Source organism: Eptesicus fuscus, chromosome 10 (assembly GCF_027574615.1).
Source record: "Eptesicus fuscus isolate TK198812 chromosome 10, DD_ASM_mEF_20220401, whole genome shotgun sequence".
NCBI classification, from domain to species: domain Eukaryota; kingdom Metazoa; phylum Chordata; class Mammalia; order Chiroptera; family Vespertilionidae; genus Eptesicus; species Eptesicus fuscus.
The window spans coordinates 16,954,138-16,975,711 of NC_072482.1; the positions used below are offsets into that span (position 1 = coordinate 16,954,138).

Sequence of the window (21,574 nt, forward strand, 5' to 3'; positions counted from 1 at the left end):
GGGCGTTGCCGACCTACGCCCCCCGACTGGCTGGCTCGCGGGGGCCCAGCCGAGTGGACCTGTGGCTGGTGGGGCCGGGGGCGCCCAGCGGCAGCCGCGTTCTCCCGAAGCCCAGGTCCGAGACCGAGCGGCCAGTGAGTAGGACTGTGCACCTTGGGGCACGCCAGCCTTTACGACCCCTCCACTCTTCGGGCTCCTTTCTCCCCGTCACCCCCGTCCTCTGCGCCTCTGACCTCTCCACCCTCCCCACTTCTTCCTTTACGTCCTCCTGCTCGGACGGGATCCCGCTCTCCTCTACCTTATCCTTAGGTTTAGATTCGCCGCTGACCTCTCACTCTCAGTGAGGCCCTTGGGAGTTCCGAGGTGCTGCCGGGAAGGTGTTTTTAACGGGTCGGGGGCCATGTCGCCATTTTCCCTGGCCACCCAAGCACCCCGAGGTTCCTAGGCAGAGGTCACTTGTTAAGGCTCCAGAAGGGTGTGTTGGCTCCGCATGTTACTGAGAGTGTGTGTGTGTGTGTGTTTGTTAGAGGTGGCGGTACTCAAAGTGACTTTCGGTGTGCAGGTAACGGAAAGACAGATCTAAGTTGACGTAAAATTGTAAATTACTAACTTGTTCTCCGCTCTATCTAGAAAGAGAGCATTATATCAGAAGGTCGAAAACGTGGATAGTGTACGTGTGGTTTTAGATCACTTGATGATTCCCCCCCCATATGTTATGTTTAATGATTTATTTATGCTAGTATTTAATATGCATGTTCTATGTTGTCACCGTCAATCCAGATTTGCTGAACATTGGAAATTGGTTAGTTCTTTTTTTAAAAAAAATATTTTTATTGGTTTCAGAGAGGAAAGGAGGAGGAGAGAGAGAAACATCATTGATGAGAGAGAATAATTTATCAGCTGCCTCCTGCATGCCCCCTACTGGGGATGGAGCCAGCAACCGTGACCCGCTGGGTCCATAGGTCCACGCTCAACCACTGAGCCATGTTGGCAGAGCAGAGGTGACTAATTATTAAAATATTAATGTGGAGCTACATGTAAACAGCCAAAACTTGAAGGTTATTTGCTTTGCAAGTTGCTTCTTTGAATGCTTGAAGCTTCTCTTTAAAAAATGTTTTTATTGATTTCAGAGAGGAAGGGAGAGGGAGAGATATAGAAACATCAGTGATGAAAGAGAATCATTTATCGCCTGTCTCCTGCACGCCCCCTATTGGAGATCCAGGCGGCAACCCAGCATGTGCCCTGACTGGGAATCCAACCGTGACCTGCTGGTTCATGGGTCCTCACTTGACCACTGAGCAATATGGGCTGGATTCGAAACCTCTCTTGATGGGTCTGAGAAAATTTAGAAGTCCTGTTGCCATCAGCAGTAGTCACTGATGGGTGGGTGGCAGTGGGGGGGGTGTGGCAGGGCAGGGTGTCCCTCAGCCTGGCCTGCACCCTCTCGCAATCCGGGACCCCTCGGGGGACGTCCGACTGCCAGTGTTTAGGCCTGATCCCGCAGTGATCTAAACTGGCAGTCGGACATCCCTCTCGCAATCCGAGACCACTGGCTCCTAACCACTCGTCTGCCTGCCTGATGCCCCTAACCACTCTACCTGCCTGCCTGATCGCCCCTAACCACTTGCCTGCCTGTCTGATGCCCCTAACCACTCTGCCTGCCTGCCTGATCGCCCCTAACCACTTGCCTGCCAGCCTGATCGCCCCTAACCACTCTGCCTGCCTGCCTGATTGCCCTTAACTGCTCGCCTGCCTGCCTGCCTGATCACCCCTAACCACTCACCTGCCTGCCTGATCATCCCTCACCCATCTGCCTGCCTGCCTGATCACCCCTAACTGCCTCTGCCTTGGCCCCCGCTGCAGTGGCTTCATCCAGAATGACGTCTGGAAGGTCGTTCGGTCTAATTAGCATATTACACATTTATTATTATAGACTAGAGGCCCAGTGCACGGATTCATGCACTGGTGGGGTCCCTCAGCCTGGCCTGCAGGGATTGGGCTGAAACCGGCAGTCCGACATCCCCCGTAGTAGTGTGCGAAGCAGCAGGTGGCCGGGAGGAACCCAAGCCTGGCCGGACGCCACTCCCACTCATTCCAGCCCCGCTGCACCTGCCGCTGCCCAGTAGCGCTGCCATGGAGGCGGGCGAGGCTCGCACCACCACCAGAGCTGCTCTCGCCAGCCATGAGCTCGGTGTCTGGTACCCATGGGTCAGCTGAGCAGTGGGGGTGCACTGACCACCAGAGGGCAGCTCCTGCATTGAGCATCTGCCCCCTGGTGGTCAGTGCATGTCATAGCTACTGGCTGGTCATCTGGTCACTTAGGCTTATCCTCTCTAATAAAAGAGTAATATGCAAATTAACCACCACTCCACTACATAAGCCACGCCCACCAGCCAATCAGGGCGAGTATGCAAATTAACCCCAACCAAGATGGCTACCAGAAGGGAGGCTTGGGTTTCCACGGCAACAGAGGAAGCCAAGCTTTCCACACACTCTGGTGGGCCCAGGCTTCCACTCAAGATACAAAGTTTCAATTATAGAAGGTAAACAAATCCAAACAGAAATGGCGGCAGCCACGGATCGAGCAGGAGGCTTGGTTCCGCTCTAGGCTACAAAGTTTCAATTGTAGAAGGTAAATAAATTCCAGATATCAGGGCCTCTGCTTGGGTCGCCAGGGGTGTGGCTGGCCTGCAAACCACCACAGGCCCCTCGCCCGGGCCTCTCCACGCCCCAAGGGAACCCCACACTGATCCAGGACACCCTTCAGGGCAGACCAGCTGGTCCCCACCCATGCACCAGACCTCTATCCTATCTAATAAAAGAGTAATATGCAGATTGACAATCACTCCAACACACAAGATCAAGATAGCTGCCCCTATGTGGTCAAAGATCCTACCCCCATGTGGACACAAGATGGCCACCACAAGATGGCCAGCAGGGGAGGGACCAGGCCTGCAAGGGAAGGCAGTTGAGAGGGACCAGGCCTGCAAGGGAGGGCAGTTGGAGGCGATCAAACCTGCAGAGGAGGGCAGTTAGGGGTGACCAGGCCAGCAGAGGAGGGAAGTTAGGGGCAAACAGGCTGGCAGGAGAGCAGTTAGGCATCAGTCAGGCTGGCAGGGAAGTGGTTAGGGGGTGATCAGGCTGGCAGGCAGAAGTGGTTAGGGGAAATCAGGAAGGCAGGCAGGCGAGCAGTTGGGAGCCAGCAGTCCTGGATTGTCAGAGGGATGTCCGGGGGGATTGGGCCTAAATGGGCAGTCGGACATCCCTCGAGGGGTCCCAGATTGGAGAGGGTGCAAGCTGGGCTGAGGGACACCCCCCGCCCCCGTGCACGAATTTCGTGCACCAGGCCTCTAGTATATATAGAATATATATAGAGAGAGATTACACTAATGGTTCAGTTATAACTTATTTTTCTCATCCACCTTTGAAGTTAATACATGTATGTGTGGCTTGTTAGATGGATGACAAAGATCCCATGGATTTCATAAATTAAAAATCATAATAGCTTTTAAAATGGGCTTGTCCAGTGTGGCTCAGTGGTTGAGTGTTGCATAGGAACCAGGAGGTCACGTTTTGGTTCCCGGTAGGGGCACATGTCGGGTTGGGCCTCCATCCCCAGTTAGGGGTGTGCACAAGGCAGCCAATCAATGATTATCTCTCAGCATTGATGTCTCTCTCTCTCTCCCTCTCCCTTCCTCTCTGAAATCAATAAAAATATATTTAAAAAATTAAAAAATGGGAATTGTTTTTGTTGTGTTTCCATTAGATTTTATGTATTTTTAGCTAGTTGAATATATTGTATTTACAATTTTTTATCCTGATTCTTTCACTTGATACTTTTTGAGCCTGTCTCCTTTTTAAAGAAACTATGTATAACATATTTAAAATTTTGACCTATATATAATATATTTACATGTAAGTGCACATGCAGTAATTGTACAGTTTGACAAATTTCCACAAACTGAATACATCTATATAATCAGCATTCAAATCATGACCACCTCAAAAACTCCTCTCTTGCTTTCTTTCTATACTAGCCACCATGAGTAACTATTCTTCTCCCTTCTAACATCAAAGATTAGTTTGGGCTATTTTTTAAATACATTTTAATGGCTACATAAAATTCTATCATTTGTATTTTGCTATAATTATTCATTCCTATGTTGTTGATTATCTTTCTAAGTCTTCTTTATTACAACTAAAACTAAAGGGAACACGTATTTTATGTAGTAACATTACTAGGAGTGATGTTCCTCAGTGGAATGGCAAAATCATTTCCGAGACTTCTTGTACATATTTTCAATTTGTTTTCTGAAGTGGTGAAAGCAATTAATACTCCCATAAGTGGTTTATGTGTTTTATTTCACAACCCTCTAATAAAAGTTGGGTATTTTTATTTTCTTTTAAGCTTTACTATAGGTAAGAAATGGTATGGAAACTAGAATTTTAAGCTCACATTACTTCTTGACTTATCTATTAAAATAGTAATATGCAAATTGACAGCACCTTCGCTACGCCCACCCGCCAAAGCCACACCCACCAGCCAATCAGGGCGAGCATGCAAATTACCCAACAAAGATGGCGGTTAATTTGCATATGCTGAGAGAGGGAGGAGTGAAGACTGAAGACAACTTAGAAGGAAGAGGGAGGAAAAGCAGAAAGCAAGGTGGCTGCCAGAGGGAAAGCCTGGGTGGGGTTGGAGCGGGGTGGAACGGGGTGGAGCGGGGCAGGCGGCAGTGACGAGCGGGTGCAGGTGCGGTGGCTATAAAGGCGGCGGCAGCAGCAGCACACGCGGCCGCAACAGCCGCTTGCAGGATTTTCCTGCAAATGGGCTACTAGTCTATTATAAAACAATATGGCATGATGGATATATTATAAAATTTGCATATCAGAATATTTTAAAATACTAGGTTCTAACAAGTAGCAATTCAGATAAACAGTTTACTGCTTTGTGGAATTTTGATCAAGCTATTTTATTTCTTTATTTCTGTGGACCTAAATTTCTACATATGTAAAATGATGAAATTGGACTTAATGGGACTTAGATACCTAGTGTAAGACTCTATGCTAGTTATAAGGAATATGTAGCTCTAATGTCAGACCAGTGTGTAGACTAGCAGTGTATAGACTAACCCCTATATATAGAGAGATGTATATATGATTTTATATACATGTATTTTATATAGATATCAAATGTATCTTACATAAATAAATGCATTTTATAGAAGCATAAAAGATAGTGTTCGAATATGTTGTCACATGGGAGATGATCTCTCTATATAAGAGGCTAATATGCTAAGTGTCCTTCCCTCTGTCCGGGTAATGACATCACGTAGCAACACCCGGCTTCCTCTCCCTAGCCTCCTTGCAGTTTCTTCAGCTCAGGAACACTTTAGCCAGGTGGAAACACTTTACACTGTAACGAAATGTCTGTGAAGTGTTTTCCTGTGCCTCATTAAATCCTCACAGAAGTCCTGGAGTAGGTAGATAGGAGACTTGGTGGAATCCTATTTTCTTTTCGTTAGCCAGAAAATGGAGATTTAGAAAACTTAAAACTTGACCTGACTGAAAAGAAGTAAGAAATGGTGGACCTTGAAAATGACTTCAGGTTTTCTCACTGCACAGAATATAGTCAAACACTGCTGCAGTTAAATATTTTACCCTTTGTTCTCCCTGCATGATCTACAGTAATAATATACTTCATGTTGATATTTACTGCTGTGTTGCTGACAATTACCTGAAAGAGAAGTTGGGGTGCTTCGCTGGGCTGGAAAAAGTTTAGCTAAATCAGAAAGCAGTTCTAATTAAGCAAGTTTGTTCTATATCTATAAAAAGCTAAGTTGACTTGTGCATGCACGATACATGCTAGTATAAAGCTCTCGCTAGCGCCAATCGCACGCGTGTATTTTGATCTGTCATTGTCGATCGTGAATTTGGTTGACACTTCTATTATAGAGAAAGGGCGAATAGCGACATTAAAATATTTCTTCTAATTGATTTCCTTTCAATGTGCACAAATTCGTGCACTGGGCCAATAGTAGATTTATAAATAGGGAAACGGAGTTCTGTGGATTACTGAAGAGGCCATTTAGCCCAGCTTGTAGATTCAAGGAGAGGCTGTGAGTATATTAATTCAATTCAAGGCCTTTGAAATGGGACTGCCTAGATTCAAATGCTGGCTCTTTTGTGCCTCAGTTTCCTTGTCTGTAATAATATTAGTACCTATTTCTTAGTGTTGTGAAAATTAAAATTGGTACTTTATGTATAAAGTTCTTAGAGCAGTGCTGGGCCCATAGAAAGCCTTGTATATTTGAGATGATGCCTTAGCTGAATTAGCCAAATAAGAACATTCTAGGCAGATGGGAGAGCAAGAACAAATCAAAGAACTTTGACATATGCAGGGAACTGTGGGTAATCCACTATCTATAGAACACAGATTGTCTAGAGGACAAAGGCAGAGATAAGTGAGAGGCAAGCTGGTCATGAAGGCCTTAAATGCTTGTTTGTCTTCCTTACCACTTTTTATCCAGCAGCCAACACGATGCCTGTCATTAAATAAGTGTTAAATGAAAACCATTTGAATGAAAAGAATCAATTAAGATGTTATATGCTATATCCTCTATACAGTGCAGAGCCTTTGAAACGTCTATAAGAGCAATGTGACATCAGATTTGCTCTGCTGTCAGTGTGTAGAATAAATTAGAGGGGCCAAGACTGGTTAGTAAAATCAGCTAAGAGGCTATTGAGGAAGAAGACTAGAACAATAATAGTAGTTGTGAGAGACGGGCCAGTTATAAAATATCAGATACAGGAAGCAGAAAAGAAGAAGAGATAAAATCATACTAATATACCTTCTTCCTTCTCTTTTCTCACTAATAGCTCCCATTTTGCCTTTCTCTTGTAAATAAATATACACTGTGCTTTTTTTCTAGGTCAGTTTTTTATTCTGTTGGGTGTTTTCCATGCTCCATCATGTTGAGGGCTAAGACTCGGCTTGTTTTGCTTTCACCTCATCATCTGAAGCAACTAAAAGAGTCCTCAGGCTCCAGACTTATATGGCAGCGACTTCTACATCAAAAACAACCCCTTCACCCAGAATGGGCTGCCCTGGCTAAAAAGCAGCTGAAAGGCAAAAATCCGGAAGACCTAATATGGCGCACCCCCGAAGGGATCTCCATAAAGCCCTTATATTCCAGCAGGGATACCAAGGACTCACCTGAAGAACTTCCAGGCGTGAAGCCATTCACACGTGGACCATATCCCACCATGTACACCTTTAGGCCCTGGACCATCCGCCAGTATGCTGGCTTTAGTACTGTGGAAGAGAGCAATAAGTTCTATAAGGACAATATTAAGGGTGAGATTTTAATGAGATATAATATTTATGATCAAACATACACTTTCTCATCTTGGCTTCTTTTTGAGGGGAGGTTGGTTAATCTCTGTAAAGATAATAGTTATTTTATAATTTTGTAGTTTAGATTGTATTCTGAAAACAACGAATGGTTTTCAACTTCCATGGTCAAAAGATAGGTGAGCCAGAATAAAATACTCAGTTCTTGAAAGCAAAAAACACTTCCATGCACATTGTGTAAAAGAAATTAGGTGAAATGAAATTGTAAGAAGAAAAGAGACATTGGCTTTGCCTTTGAAAAGTTTAAATAAACATTATTTTAGGGTAGGAATTGGAGGACAAAATGGATTAAGTGATGTCCAAAGAAAGTAATAAATAATAATGTGGTATAAATATATTCAGTGTAATCTGGCATTCATTCTCTGAAAATAGTACTTACTATTTCTTCTTTCTGATCTATTATAAAGTCATTTGTTTGAATGCTGGACTTGAGAGTCTATAAGTTTGTATTGGCCATAGAGGACTGAACTTATATTTAGTGTAGAATATTTCAGTTTTTCGCATGATTTTCATAGTTTCCCAGAATATTTGAATAGCCAAGACATCCTGTAATGACCATATTAAATGAACAAAAATAAGTAAGTGAGCATTGAAATACTAAATACTGTTAACTATATATAAACAGCCAAATCTTGACATGAATCATCAACATATTTCTATCAAAAAAGGTTAAGATACAAAAAATCTACAAATGGATGTGACATAAATGAGGTGTTTTGTTTCTTTCATTCTGATAGTGAGGTCTGGAGCTCAATTTGCATTTTAGCACATGGGAAACAACTGTCTGTCTTAGGAAATAAAATATCTATTTAAATTTCTTTTGACATTTACAAACATAAAAATGTTTGTTATAAAAGTATACTATGATGAGATGAATCAACACATAGTTGTGATAGGCAAATCAGTTAACTTCTATGCCACACTCTTTCATCTTACATTATTTTTTCTTTATATATTTAGCTGGCCAACAGGGATTATCAGTTGCCTTTGATCTGGCAACACATCGTGGCTATGATTCAGACAACCCTCGAGTTCGTGGTGATGTTGGAATGGCTGGAGTTGCAATTGACAGTGTGGAAGATACCAAAATTCTTTTTGACGGAATTCCTTTAGAAAAAATGTCAGTTTCCATGACCATGAATGGAGCAGTTATTCCAGTTCTTGCAAATTTTATAGTAACTGGAGAAGAGCAAGGTGTACCTAAAGAAAAACTTACTGGTACGATCCAAAATGATATACTAAAGGAGTTTATGGTCAGAAATACTTACATTTTTCCTCCAGAACCATCCATGAAAATTATTGCTGACATCTTCCAATATACAGCACAGGTATTCTTTGTGTTTATTATAGGTTTTTCTGTAGTTCTGTGAATGTAGGAATTTTTATAAAATACCATAACCTAATTTGAATTCAGTAACTGACTCTGAGTAATACTTATTGTAGTATAAAGTCAGATGTGGGCTTTTTTTGTCTTGTTTTGTTTTTGTGTATGTGTGTTGTTAGTTTTTTTTGTTTTTGTTTTTGTCTTTCATGTACTAATGTTATGGTCTGTCATTAGCTATAGAAATCAGGACACTAGACATTTACTGTATTTTCTTTATTATTAAAATTTTTATAATCAGAGAGGACCCATAATTTACACTTCTTCATTTCTTCAGTTGTGAATAGACACAGGTGTCAGACAGATGGGGATCAAAGTATCAGCTTTATTTCTGCTAAAAATTGGATTAGAATAGCAATTTTCAACCACTGTGTCCGTGATACACTGGTGTGCTGCAAGAGTTTTTAAAACATGCAATACCTGACTATTTAGTCACAGGCATTGACCTTTTTTACCTTAGATTATCAAATAAAAAAATGACAACAGCCAATACAACAATGGCCATCTGGTGTGAATGAATAAAAAAATATAGCTATTTTCTTGTTATGTCAGCAAAATATATATTTTTTGGTGTGCTGCAGTATTTTAGTAGTTTATGTGTGCCATGAGATGAAAAAGATTGGAAATTGCTGGATTAGAAGATATCATTTATATCTGTAACTTACAATGAGGCTCCTAATATTTCATCCCTGAATTAGGTTCATCTTTCTCAATCAGAGTGGTGGGAAAATAAGGCCTTATAATGTTCTTATATTAACAGCAGTCCCTCCACAGGAAACCCGGTTTCTTAATTTCCCTTTGGGTAATTCATATATATATTTCCCCCCCCCCCCATCATTCTCACTTTGCTTTTAAAAATATATATAATTTAAGCATTTTAAAAATACGTTTTTATTGATTTTTAGAGAGAGAAGAAGGGAGAGGGATAGAGAGATAGAAACATCGATGAGAGAAACATCATCAATCAGCTGCCTCCTGCACACCTTGTACTGGGAATCGAGTCCAAAACCTGGGCATGTGCCCTGACCAGGAATTGAACTGTGACCTCTTGGTTCCTGGGTTGATGAGCAACACTGGCCGGTCTCTCTTTGTTTCTTGATGGCAATACTCTCCTTTTCCTTACCAACCTTAAAGTTAGACCACTGTTTCATAAAGGGCAAATCTCACTTCCACCATCAAATCTTTATCTCTTTCACCTCTTATAATTGCTATTATCTCAAAACTCTTGCAAGTATTGCATACTCTCCTCTTTTGAGACTTAGCCTTTACACTTTGCAATTTTATTTATTTTCAGAGATTTCATCTGTCCATGAAAATGATATTGTTTAGAATTGTACATTTCCATCACCCTTTTCAATGTCAAGAACACATGTCCAGGAGGATAGCATATGACAAACCCAGATATACAAAAAGTAGTCGTTTAAACTAAATAGGAGGAAGTTCTCTTTCACGTAGAAGTAAGGTGGGCTGTCAGAAACCACCACAGTCATAGGGTTCCAGTCTCCTTTCATCTGGCTTCTCCTCTGTTGTTAGTGTGCCAGTTCATGGGCCAGGTGTGTTTGTATGATAAAAGGTAAACTTCCAGAAGGAACAAACCAAATTTCTACTTGTATGTCTCAATGGAGACACCCCAGTAGTGAGAGAAGATTGGAAGTACAGTTCTGGACATTGGCACTCTGAATTTATAGTGCAGGTATTATAGGAGAGTGGAGAATATAGCAGTCTGTGCTGCCATGCTTCTACATTTCATCTTGTAAAAGATCCTAATGTCATCTACAAGCTCAAAATTGCTTTATATATAGTCCTTCATATAAATGATAAAAGTGCCAGTTTTGGATATTGATCAAATAATGTTGTATTAAAGTGCTTGTAAACTGTAAACTTTTGTATTATTCCTTAAAAAATTTCTAATCGTGGCAAAATACACATAACATAAAATTTACCATCTTAATATTTTTTAAGTGTATAGTCAGTGGCATTAAGTACATTCACATTGTTGTGCAGCCATCACCACCATTCATCTCCAGAACTCTTAATCTTGCAAAACTGAAACTCTGTATATAAGTACTAACTTTCCATTATCCCCTCCTTCCTCACCTTCCCCCACAACCACCATTCTACTTTTTAATCTTTATGAATTTGACTAAGTACCACATATAAAGGGAACCATATAGTATTTGTCTTTGTACAACTGGCTTATTTCACTTAGAATAATGTCCTCATGGTGCATCCATGTTGTAGCATGTGTTAGACTATCCTCCCTTTTTAAGGCTGAATAATATTTCAATAGTCCAGTATTTTTATTATTATTAAGGAAATCCTACTACTAAACTCCTCTTGGTAGAGAAGCACCTGTTTATTTCATTGCTTCTTATTTGTAAACTCCCAATACACTCAAGTAGTATCTTCCATGTAATTCAAGTCCCTTATTGCTTTTGTGATGGAAAATTTTAAAGAGCTTTTAGTTAGTTATAAAAGTATTTGCAAAGTAAAATACAGATAATTCACATCATATGCTAGAACAACTGATTTTTTGTTGTTAATTCTCACTCGAGGATATTTTTTGCATTGATTTTTAGAGAGAATGGAAGGGAGGGGGAGAGACAGAGAGAGAGACACATCGATTGGTTGCCTATCGCACGTGCCTGAGACTTTTTAGTCCACAGGCTGACGTTCTAACCACTGAGCAAACTGGCTAGGCCAACTAATTTTTTGTGTGCTTACTGTGCAGTGACATAATACTAAGTGGTTTAGATGAATCATTTCATTTAATTTTACAACAACTTCATGTGGAAGGAACAATCATTATCTGTAATTTATACTTTAGGAAATGCAGGAATAATAAGGTCGAGAAACTTTCCTACTGTCAGTCTCATGGCTAGTTAAGTAACAGCTAGAATTTGAGCACTCTGATTCCAGAGCCCATGTTCTTAACCACTGTGACTTCCCGTTATCTTCCTGGTCATTTAGGTTTTATTATTTTAGGTTTGGTTAATATTTGGGAAGGATAATAATTTTTTGGCTCTTGAGAATATGTGTGATATGTGATATTTCATCCTATCTAACATGAAATTTTAGGAGAATAGTGGAAATGCTGTTTTCTTAGTGATTATGGTAGAAAGAATCTGTCTGAGATATGCATAGCATTAAATATCTCAGTAAATTAAACTGAAATATTTGATTTTTGTCACTCATTGTATCCTGTTTTGTTTCAATATGTAGTACTTGGGATTGAATAATTTTTCTGTTCCTACATTGTGTACTTACTCATGTTCAATGACTTCATTCAAATAAGATAATTAATAACAAATAACAATTAAATTTATACATCTTCAGCAGATTAGCCCCAAGTTATGAAGTCCTAGGACCTCTTATGAGGTTGAAGTCTTTGGTCTTGAATTAAAGATGTCTTTATTCAGTTCCTAGGGCAAAGGTTACATTCCTGACCTCAGCCAGCTAATTTTGAAGTTTAAATTTTGGTGTTAAAGGTTCATTGGATCAGTCATTTAAATTGGCAAGTGAATTAAATGTAACAAAGTAAGCATTAAATATTTTCAGTTAATATAAGCTATTAGTATATCTGAGTTGGACATTGTTTAAAAATAATATTATCTTATAAAATAGATTTAATAGAACCTTTTAATATTTTTATTCAGTGTTGTGTTTTTATTTTATTTTATGTAGCACATGCCAAAATTTAATTCAATTTCAATCAGTGGATACCATATGCAGGAAGCAGGAGCTGATGCCATCTTGGAACTGGCCTATACTATAGCAGATGGGTTGGAATACTGTAGAACTGGAATCCAAGCTGGCCTGACAATTGATGAATTTGCACCAAGGTGAGTAAATTAAACTCGGATATTGCCTCAACATTAAGAAAATGCATAGGATTATTTTATGAGCACACACAGCAAAATATATTGATAAAATGAATTTGTATATGTGTTATACTATATTCTATTGTTTTATCAGAGTGTTAATGAGAGAATAAATCAATACTGTTCATAATTAAAAATCAGAATAAAGTTTGACTATACTTCTTAGTAAATAAGAAGAATCTTGTCTCCTGTGATATTCAGAGGATACAATTAACTGGCGCGTTTTGACAAATAATATTAAAATGTGAATATAATGCTTAAGATAGATTTATTTTTATTTTATTTTATTTATTTATTTTTTAATATATTTTTATTGATTTTAGAGAGAAAGAGATAGAAACATCAGTGATGAGAGAGAATCATTGATCGGCTGCCTCTCGCACGCCCCCCACCAGGGATGGAGCCCGCAACCCAGGCATGTGCCCTTGGCTGGAATTGAACCTGGGACGCTTCAGTCCACAGGCTGACGCTCTATTCACTGAGCCAAACCAGCTAGAGCTGTTTTTATTTTTTTAATGAAAGTTTAAAATACAGAAGTCACCTATTACATTTTAGTTTTTCATCTGTTGCACTTATAAATTTGGAATGCACAGTGCTATTAAAAATTTTCTTTCAAACACCTTGTTAATAAAATTGTATGCAAACATGAACAAACTTAAATGAAGTTTATGAAGCATTTAAATATGGAGATCAAAATCAGTCTGATGAGCAATAACGTGCTAAGCTTTGCTCTGGGCCAAGCACTAGTCATGTAGCATGTGAAAAACATGGCTTCTGCCCTCAGAGAGTTTATAGACTAGTGAATGCTCAGATGAGGGATTGTTGCATACTTATTATGACAGCAGTTCTCAAAGTGTGGTCCAAGAACTCCTGGGAGTCATTAAAACTTTCCTGGGTTTTAGAGGTCAAAAGGGATTCATGATTATATTAAGAATTTGCTACTTTCACTTTGATTCTCTCAAGAGTATGCAGTGGTTTTCAAAGTCTACATGATATGTAATGTAACAGGTTAAATGCAGAAGCAGATATGTGACTCCAGCTATCTTCCTGGAGCCACACATTACAGAGATTTGAAAAAATGTAGATCAGTGACTCATAATTTTTTGTTTTAGAAAAGTATTATTATTTTTTTTTTTTTAAATTTCTTTATTGATTAAGGTGTCACATATTTGTCCTCATCCCCCCATTCCCATCCCACCCCCCGCCCCACGCATGCCCCAATCCCCTGTTGAACTTAACCGTTGGATAGGCTTATATGCATGCATACAGGTCCTTTGGTTGAACTCTCCCCCTCCCCCCACCCTCCCTCTACCCTCCCCTATCCTCCCTCTGAGGCCCGATAGTCCGATCGATGCCTCCTTGTTCTGGTTCTGTTCTTGTTCCTCAGTCTATGTTGTTCATCATTTCCCCTAGATGAGCGAGATCATATGTCACTAGATATATACTAATAAGAACTGAATGTGAGACGAGCAATAATAGTTATGCTGACAGGCAAATGAATCAATCTGTAGCGAGCTTCCCCCTGGACCAACAGTTCTTTTGAGACCCAATTTCAATGTCCAGTAGTTCCTTATGTGTACATGTCAGCACTGACCCCTCAGCTCTGGATGGTGGACAAATGGTGGTAATGGAGGTCCGACTCCCTCTGGTTTGGTCTCGGCCGAACCCAGGGGCACGGCGTCACCCGGACTAAGGGGCACGTGGCCTCACCCATACCCAAGGGGCGCGTGGTCTCACCCGGGCCTGGGACCCAGCCTCACCCGGATGGATCAAGGTGCGCACGGCCTCACCCGGACCCAGGATCTGGCTTCACCCGTACCCAGGGACGCTTGGCCTCTCCCAGACCCAGGGGCACGTGGCCTCACCCGGGCTTAGTTGCACAAGGCCTCACCTGGATCCAGGGACACATGGTCTCTCCCGGACCCAGGGATGCTTGGCCTCTCCCAGACCCAGGGCCACTTGGGCTCACCCGGGCCTAGGTGCATGAGGCCTCATCCGGATCCAGGGACGCATGGTCTCACCCGGACCCAGGGACGCTTGGCCTCTCCCAGACCCAGGGGCACGTGGCCTCACCCGGGCCTAGGTGCACGAGGCCTCACCCGGATCCAGGGACACATGGTCTCACCCAGACCCAGGAACGTTTGACCTCTCCCAGACCCAGGGCCACTTGGGCTCACCCGGGCCTAGGTGCACGAGGCCTCACCCGGATCCAGGGACACATGGTCTCACCCGGACCCAGGGACGCTTGGCCTCTTCCAGACCCAGGGGCACGTGGCCTCACCCGGGCCTAGGTGCACGAGGCCTCATCCGGATCCAGGGACACATGGTCGCACCCGGACCCAGGGACGCTTGGCCTCTCCCAGACCCAGGGCCACTTGGGCTCACCCGGGCCTAGGTGTACGAGGCCTCACCCGGATCCAGGGACACATGGTCTCACCCGGACCCAGGGACGCTTGGCCTCTCCCAGACCCAGGGCCACTTGGGCTCACCCGGGCCTAGGTGCACGAGGCCTCATCCGGATCCAGGGACGCATGGTCTCACCCGGACCCAGGGACGCTTGGCCTCTCCCAGACCCAGGGGCACGTGGCCTCACCCGGGCCTAGGTGCACGAGGCCTCACCCGGATCCAGGGACACATGGTCTCACTCAGACCCAGGGATGCTTGGCCTCTCCCAGACCCAGGGCCACTTGGGCTCACCCGGGCCTAGGTGCACGAGGCCTCACCCGGATCCAGGGACACATGGTCTCACCCGGACCCAGGGACGCTTGGCCTCTCCCAGACCCAGGGCCACTTGGGCTCACCCGGGCCTAGGTGCACGAGGCCTCACCCGGATCCTGGGACCCATGGTCTCACCCGGACCCAGGGACGCTTGGCCTCTCCCAGACCCAGGGCCACTTGGGCTCACCCGGGCCTAGGTGCACGAGGCCTCACCCGGATCCAGGGACACATGGTCTCACCCGGACCCAGGGACGCTTGGCCTCTCCCAGACCCAGGGCCACTTGGGCTCACCCGGGCCTAGGTGCATGAGGCCTCACCCGGATCCTGGGACACATGGTCTCACCCGGACCCAGGGACTCTTGGCCTCTCCCAAACCCAGGGCCACTTGGGCTCACCTGGGCCTAGGTGCATGAGGCCTCACCCGGATCCAGGGACACATGGTCTCACCCGGACCCAGGGACGCTTGGCCTCTCCCAGACCCAGGGGCACGTGGCCTCACCCGGGCCTAGGTGCACGAGGCCTCATCCGGCTCCAGGGACACATGGTCGCACCCGGACCCAGGGACGCTTGGCCTCTCCCAGACCCAGGGCCACTTGGGCTCACCCGGGCCTAGGTGCACGCGGCCTCACCCGGATCCAGGGACACATGGTCTCACCCGGACCCAGGGACGCTTGGCCTCTCAGACCCCGGGGCACGTGACCTCACCCAGGCCTAGGTGCACGAGGTCTCACCCGGATCCAGGGACACATGGTCTCGCCTGGACCCAGGGGTGTGTGGGCTCTCCCAGACCCAGGGGCGCTTGGCCTCGCCCGGGCACGGGATCCAGCGTCATCCGGGTGCAGGGGCACATGGCCTCACCCGGACCCGGAGTCCGGCCTCACCTGGACCCAGGGGCATGTGGCCTCACCTAGACCCAGGGACGTGAGGCCTCACTTATACCCAGAGGCGTGTGACCACACCCTAGCCCAGAGGCGCGCAACCCCGCCCGCACCCGGGTCTCAGCGGGGCCCCGTCTTCCCGATCCCAATTCCTGCCGGTCAATCCCCCCTCAGCAATTCCCCTGGCCATCCTTCCAGAGCTCCAGTATGGCTGCTGCAGAACTCGTCGGGCGGCGGCTCGGCGAAGCTCCGGTGCGCCCGGTGCATGGCGGTGGGCCGGTCTGGCGTCGCTGCGTCGGCCCTTGGGTCTGCATCAGTGGCCGGTCGCCGAGCATGTGCACCTGGCCGCTTCCGGGGCGTTGAGATTCTTGACGGACTCGGAGGTCAGCAAGCGCGGAGTCTCCCACCCCATGTCTCATAGGGGCTCGTCTGTCCATGCTTGGCTGCCAGTGGAGCCGTCCCCTCAGCCGGAGACCGCCGGGGGAACTGCGCCGAGCACGTTCCAGGCCGCTGTTGTATCGCCTGAGCCATAGTTCTTTTGTGTCGCCTGAGCCGTAGTTCTTAAAGTGTGGTCTTTGGGTCACCGGCATCAGCATCATCCCACATACCCCTCTTTTATTCTAGTTGTAGAGCATCTACTCAGCCAGCCCTATGGTGGTCTTGGATGGTGTCTGCTCTGCTCTCTTGTCGTAGTCTCAAAGTTGTTGTGGTAGGCAACAATCAGGCTTCCGCCCTATGCCTCCATCTTGGTCCTCCTTTGTATAGTTAAGTCTTGATTGTTGTTGGTGTCACTGGGGGGGCTCTCTTTGTCTATAAAGGAAGAGTTGCTGTGCAGGAGACACGTTTATGGGCCGGGTCTTGGTGCAGCAAAGCTTTGGCGCTCACTGAATATTCCTGTTGAATGTGTCCCTTATGCACGTGGTTGAAATCTGGTGTCATCTCCCACAGACCACTAGATGCCCTCGTTTCTGGGTCTCCAATGGGGTGTAGATCAGCTACTGCCTTAGGCACTCAGCAAGGATTACAGCAAAAACTGTAGTTTCTTCCTCCTGTCTGAGTGGCCCTGGAGCAGTCCGACTAGAACAGCAGTTCATCTGGTCCGCTGCCAGAGAGCAGGCCACCCACATGCATAAGCCGTTGCTTGGGGCGCAGGTGTGCCTGCAAGACTTGCGGGGCAGGTCTTCAAAACGTGCGGGGCGGGTCCCAGGGCGGGGCGGGGTCTCAGGGCGCCAACAGGCCATGGTGCGGCGAGCCGCGATGGCTGTGAGTCTGGTCCTTCTGCCTTCCACGTATCTAAGTCCCCTCGTTCCGCACTCCAGCACAGCAAACACTGATTGCTGGGCGCACCTCCGCAAGAGTCCCGCCTCTCCCCGCAGGCATCTGGGTCTCCCGCGGTTCGCCAGAAGATGGATTTCAGGGTGATGGAGAGCTAATCTCCCCTAGGTTTGGAACAAAAGCCCCTTTCCCCCGCCACCAGCCAGACCCACGCGCCTCCACACCTCATCCCCTCCGATTTCGCTGGGTGCGAGGCAACAGAACAGCCTTTAACCTCCGCCGCCATCTTTTTCAAACTTCCCAATTTGTACTTCTTAATCCCTTCATTTCAGTCAACTCTACTGAAGTCTAGCGCCGCCGGGAGGTGCACGGAAAGGGCGCCCGGGCCTCCGTCCGGTGTGCGGTGCGCGCGTCCCGCGGAACCAGGCGCGCGAGGGCCGCGCGGCATGGACGGGCGCTGGGCGGCCGCCGAGCTCCAGGCACCGCCATCGCCGCGTTCCGGGCGTCGCCGCCGCGGCGTCCCCCCAATTTATACTTCTTAATCCCTTGAATTCAGTCAACTCTACTGAAGTCTAGCGCCGCCGGGAGGTGCACGGAGAGGGCGCCCGGGCCTCCGTCCGGTGTGCGGGGTGCGCGGCCCGCGGCACCAGGCGCGCGGGGGCTGCGCGGCGGGGACGGGTGCTGGGAGGCCGCCGGGCTCCGGGCGCCGCCGCTGCGGCGGCGTCCCCAGCGTCCCGGGCCGGGCGGCCTGCGGGGGCGGCGGAGTTGCGAAAGTGAGTGAGTTTCCCAGGGTTTCGCCCGGAATGGGGTTCAGTGCAATCGGAGCCGGCGCTCAGCGCACTCCGGAGCCTTTATCTCCTTCCTGCCAGTGAACGCCGGCCAGGTCATCAGCTGCCCCTTCCTCTCCGGTTCCATCCTCCCCGCAGGCGCGTGTGCTCGTGTCTCCGCCCGTTTCTCCATACCTTAGGCTTTTAAGGCTTCCCAGACTGTCCCCGTGGCCTTCTCCTTCCCCCCAGCTGTGGGCATTTCAGTCCACCAACTTTCCTGTGGTTCTGGACGATGTCCGTTCTGACCTCTAGTTGTATTTTTGAAATTGTTGTGCCCGGCTGCAGGTTAGGTGTTTAACCTATGGCGCCATCTTGGTTCCTCCCAGAAAAGTATTATTTTTAATGAAAATGTTACTTATGTTAATATGTTGGATTTGTTATTTCTAAATTAATTAATATATAAAATATTGATAGATATTATCCAAATAACTTTTCTTTAGTAATTTTTAAGAGTTAAAGGAAGCCTGAGACCAAAATATTTGAGAACTGCTGTGATAAGAACTTCCAGCTAAGTGAAATAAAAAACAAAAACAAACAACTCATAGACACAGACAACAGTATGGTGATTACCAGAAGAAAAGGGGGTGGGGAGAGGTAGAAGAGGATATAGGAGGGATAAATGGTGTTGGAAGTAGACTTGGCTTGGGGTGGTGATCACATAATATAATATATAGATAACGTGTTATAGAAATGTACAGCTGAACCCCATATAATTTTATTAACCAATGTCACCCCAATAAAAATAAAAATAAAACAAAAAATAAAACCAAAAACTTCCAAGTATATATCAAGAATTTTTATTGTGTTTTAGTTTCTTTACTTAAGGCTCACCTTGTTTTATATAGGGGTTCACAACCTTTTTGCTTTTAGACTCAGGCAAGTAACTTAAATCTGTACAGCTCATAATGTAAAAGGGAGTAGTGGGTTGGGAATAATTGGAAAAATATATGCCTAAACCAAGTATATGCCTAGATAGTCATTCTTTTAAAAAAACTTAAATTGCTATTCAAACAATCAAGCTTGTAGTTTTATTCCCTTTGTAAGTGACCCCTGTCTTTGGGTAGTCTTAAAAAATATCTACGTGTGTGTGTGTGTGTGTGTGTGTGTGTGTGTGTGTGTGTGTAGTATAGTGAATAATTCTTTAAGGACACAAGAGGACTTTTTTTTTTCTTCTAAAAATTCAACAACACAATTCTTACCTGAAGCAAATAATCACAGCCATTTCTTCTGCATGCATAAAACTGTACTTTTATATGTTAGGTTTAAAGTTACTAAAGTATGTATGCTTGATTTTAATTTAAATTAAGTTGTGAAATTAAAATCTGACATTGTTTTTAGTGTGTGATACAATTTGTTTTATTTTCCACTTTATATTGTTAACTATAATCAAATTCTGGACTTAACATTACTATTTTAGGTTGTCTTTCTTCTGGGGAATTGGGATGAACTTCTATATGGAAATAGCAAAAATGAGAGCTGGGAGAAGACTCTGGGCTCACTTAATTGAGAAAATCTTTCAGCCTAAGAACTCTAAATCCCTTCTTCTAAGAGCACATTGTCAGACATCAGGATGGTCACTTACTGAGCAGGTATTCATATAATTTAAAGTGTAGAATTTTAACAAAGCCATATATTTTCTTGTAAGCAACATGATCCAGTCAGGAAATAGATTTAAGAACCTATCTACTAATATTTGAAAATAATTATTAATCTGAAGCATAATTCATACTTAACACATACTTATTTGTTTTTACACATATTAAAATAAATAAAATTGTCTCCCTCTAGTGGTTAACAATATAAAATTACTTAAATCAGCTTACATATTTTACTTTGATTTATTTTTATTTTTAAAAATATTTTTATTGATTTCAGAGAGAAAGGGAGAGGGAGAGAGAGATAGAAACATCAATGATGAGAATCATTGCTCGGTTGCCTCCTGCACACCCACTACTGGAGATTGAGCTCACAACCCGGGCATGTGTCCTTGACTGGAATCGAACCCGGGACCCTTCAGTCTGCAAGTCGATGCGCCATCCACTGAGCCAAACCAGCCAGGGCACATGTTTTACTTTTAAAGGGGAAGAAATGTGGTGAGGAAGAAGTAGAAATCATAATTTAATGCTATTGTTTTAAATAATTTTAATGGTGAAAATTCATAACATAAAACTGCCTAATTAAATTGATTATATATATTTATTTATTATAGTTGTATGTTTAAATAAGCATGCATGCAGACAGCATGTAAAAACTATCATCACTTGGGTAATTTAATTTCATTCTATTAAAATTTTTATGGTGGTCTTTTTTACATGCATTTTTCTTTATATATTAAGTTTTTTTGATAAATTTTAAAATTTATAGCTTTAGAGTTAGATTGTTTTTATATATTTAAAAGTGAATAAAATGAATATGCTCCATATTAAATATAACTTCCTTATAAATGGAGAAATACAGACGTTAGGATTGGAAGGAACTTTAGTAATTGTTTTTGTCTTAAACTCCTCATTTTTACAGCTAAGGAAATTGAAGTCCAGAAAGGTTCAATGACTTGCCCAAATCACAACTAGGAGCACAATAACTCATTTATTGAGGGCCTGTTTTGGGTACATCTTGTGGCAGATATTCAAGGTATACAAAACAAGGTGTACAATTATGATACACTTATAGAAGAGTAAGAAATACAAAAGTAAAAACAATAAATATTTAATATTTCAGGGATTATAAGAGGTAATATTTTTAGTGCCTACGCACAGACTAGACACTTTGACTCTTAATTCTAAGTCTGGCTCATTTACTAATTTGTCTAAATTTATTTGATATTCTGAAGCCTAATGTAGACATTTATATATATATAAAACTGTTGCCTTTTTTTTTTTCTTTAAATATTTTAGGATCCTTACAATAACATTATTCGTACCACAGTGGAAGCAATGGCAGCGGTCTTTGGAGGGACTCAATCTTTGCACACAAATTCTTTTGATGAAGCCTTGGGTTTGCCTACCGTGAAAAGTGCCCGAATTGCCAGGAACACACAAATCATCATTCAAGAAGAATCTGGGATTCCCAAAGTAGCTGATCCTTGGGGAGGTTCATATATGATGGAATCTCTCACAAATGATGTGTATGAAGCTGCTTTGAAGGTCAGTTTAGTCTCTTTGAAACTTTGTTTTCAAGATTTACAGGTTTATACAGATTTA

At 44.1% G+C, this 21,574-nt stretch overlaps 1 protein-coding gene across 2 annotated transcripts in view; it reads left to right on the forward strand.

Annotated features, from left to right (window-relative positions):
- The first annotated feature begins 22 nt into the window (after positions 1-22).
- The window catches only part of MMUT (methylmalonyl-CoA mutase), a 41,191-nt gene continuing 19,639 nt past the window's right edge, over positions 23-21,574 (forward strand). Inside the window, exons 1-6 of one of the 2 annotated variants that reach the window (XM_008153207.3) lie at positions 23-134; positions 6,933-7,357; positions 8,375-8,742; positions 12,480-12,637; positions 19,792-19,963; positions 21,269-21,517. In XM_008153207.3, coding sequence (XP_008151429.1) covers positions 6,973-7,357; positions 8,375-8,742; positions 12,480-12,637; positions 19,792-19,963; positions 21,269-21,517 — 1,332 coding nt within the window. In that variant the 5' untranslated portion in view covers positions 23-134; positions 6,933-6,972. The remainder of the gene's footprint in view (positions 135-6,932; positions 7,358-8,374; positions 8,743-12,479; positions 12,638-19,791; positions 19,964-21,268; positions 21,518-21,574) is intronic. The other variant, XM_054722106.1, reaches the window with a different exon arrangement.